This window comes from Galeopterus variegatus, unplaced genomic scaffold (genome assembly GCF_000696425.1).
Source record: "Galeopterus variegatus unplaced genomic scaffold, G_variegatus-3.0.2 Scaffold2377, whole genome shotgun sequence".
NCBI classification, from domain to species: Eukaryota; Metazoa; Chordata; class Mammalia; order Dermoptera; family Cynocephalidae; genus Galeopterus; species Galeopterus variegatus.
The window spans coordinates 4,815-6,533 of NW_007728488.1; the positions used below are offsets into that span (position 1 = coordinate 4,815).

At 35.3% G+C, this 1,719-nt stretch overlaps 1 protein-coding gene across 1 annotated transcript in view; it reads right to left on the reverse strand.

Annotated features, from left to right (window-relative positions):
• Nucleotides 1-1,719, reverse strand: part of LOC103597650 (armadillo repeat-containing protein 3-like) — a gene marked incomplete at its 3' end in the record, with an annotated part of 35,458 nt that overhangs the window by 4,422 nt on the left and 29,317 nt on the right. The window contains exons 5-6 of the mRNA XM_008581521.1: nucleotides 1,028-1,096; nucleotides 588-763 (exon numbers count right to left, since the gene is read on the reverse strand). Of these exons, the coding sequence (XP_008579743.1) occupies nucleotides 588-763; nucleotides 1,028-1,096 (245 nt within the window). The remainder of the gene's footprint in view (nucleotides 1-587; nucleotides 764-1,027; nucleotides 1,097-1,719) is intronic.

Below are 1,719 nucleotides of genomic sequence, written 5' to 3' on the forward strand. Positions count from 1 at the left end.
TTGGGGGGAAAAGGGGGTACAGAGGACAGGATGGTGGGGGAGGGGAAGGTGGGCACTTTCTATTACAAAGGGAAACTCAGCGAGGAGGTAGTGTAATGCTATTATGAACAATGAATTCTGTACAGCATACTCAAATCACTAGGTTTTCACCAATAAATAAATCTAATCCAAAATCTTGGTACACTGAATAGGGTATATATTTCATCCAGTGTGCTTAGACCACCAGAGTTAGACCACTAGGTAACTGCCCAGGTTAAACTTCATTCAACATGAATATCAAGTTTCCTGTTTCAGAAAGAAGTACATTTTCCAAGTCTAATCCCATCTTAATTTGCATGCCATTCTAATCTTTTAAATTTCTAATATACTCTTTCATAGGAGATAATTACTTATAAAATGTGAAAAATGAAAGGTATCACCTACAGTAAACTTCCATTACTTTTCCTCTGAGTAATAAATACTAAACAGTACTGAGAAGAGCTGGATGATGCAAAACTGCTATTTTTTAAAGCTTTTTTCTTTTTTTAATGGGAACTAAAATTCTGTAATCAGCTTTTGTCAAAACAGTTTTTAGAAATGAGTCTTACCTGTACCAAATTGTAAATGCATTCAATAGAATTCTTCTTGACATCAGGGTCTGGGCTACTCAGGAGTCTGATGAGGGGCTCTAATCCACCATGTTCAAATATTTGCACTTTACTGGTATACTCAGCAGACATGTTTGCTAGACAAAGACTAGCGAACTCATGGATAACTGCTTCTTCTGCATGTCAAAAATAAATAATACAAGGATGCTAAATGCTTATTCAGCCACTACTTTAAAATACTCTTTGAAAATCAAAGCTCCACAAATCTTACCTTGCTTAGAACCCACCTTTTTTATAAACTCAAAATGGAGCTATGATTTGAAAGATTTTAACAACAATTCACAATTAATATTTCATAAACTGTTTTCAATAAGTAGCTTAATCAAATGAAAAAAATAAACCAGTCCTATTTTCAAAACAGATGGAGGATGCAAAGTTACCTTCTGGAGCGAGCTGGGAGATAACAGAATTCATGACATCTAACTCCCTTAACGATTTTTTAACATCATCTACAAAGGAAGAAACAGAATATTGATGTTTAATAATAATTATAATGGCAATGTCTATTAACAGTCCCTTATGAAGACAGGTACTATTGTTATCTAATTTTACAGGTAAGGAAATTGAGGCCCCAAATCACACAGTAAGTAAGTGGTGGGCCCAGGTTTCATGCCCAGGTCCCCCACCCCACCCCACGCCCCACAACACTCTTGAGTCTATGCTCCTTGATCATGAGCTACACTACCTTTCAGAACACGAGAAGCCATAGCCGTAAAAGTGCAAAATGTTCCTAGGACACACAACAGTAAAGAGGAGTTACTATGCCCTATGCTTGTTTATTATATAATAGCAATTCTATTTTTTGTTGTTGGGAAGGTATTTTTAAATTTTGATTTTAATAAAACTTGTACAGTATGCAAATAAGAATTATCCCAACCATTTTCCATTAATACATCTTGATTGCTTACATTCCATTTGATGATCAGAAATGCCCAAAACGCTTACAGGTAAGTATATTGGCTTTTTAGAAGTTCACTTTTGTATGATTTATATTAGCCTAATTAAGGCTACACAGGTATGTCCCCACTTCTTTCCTGTTATCCTTTAACCCCATTTTTCTGAGAAATAAGGT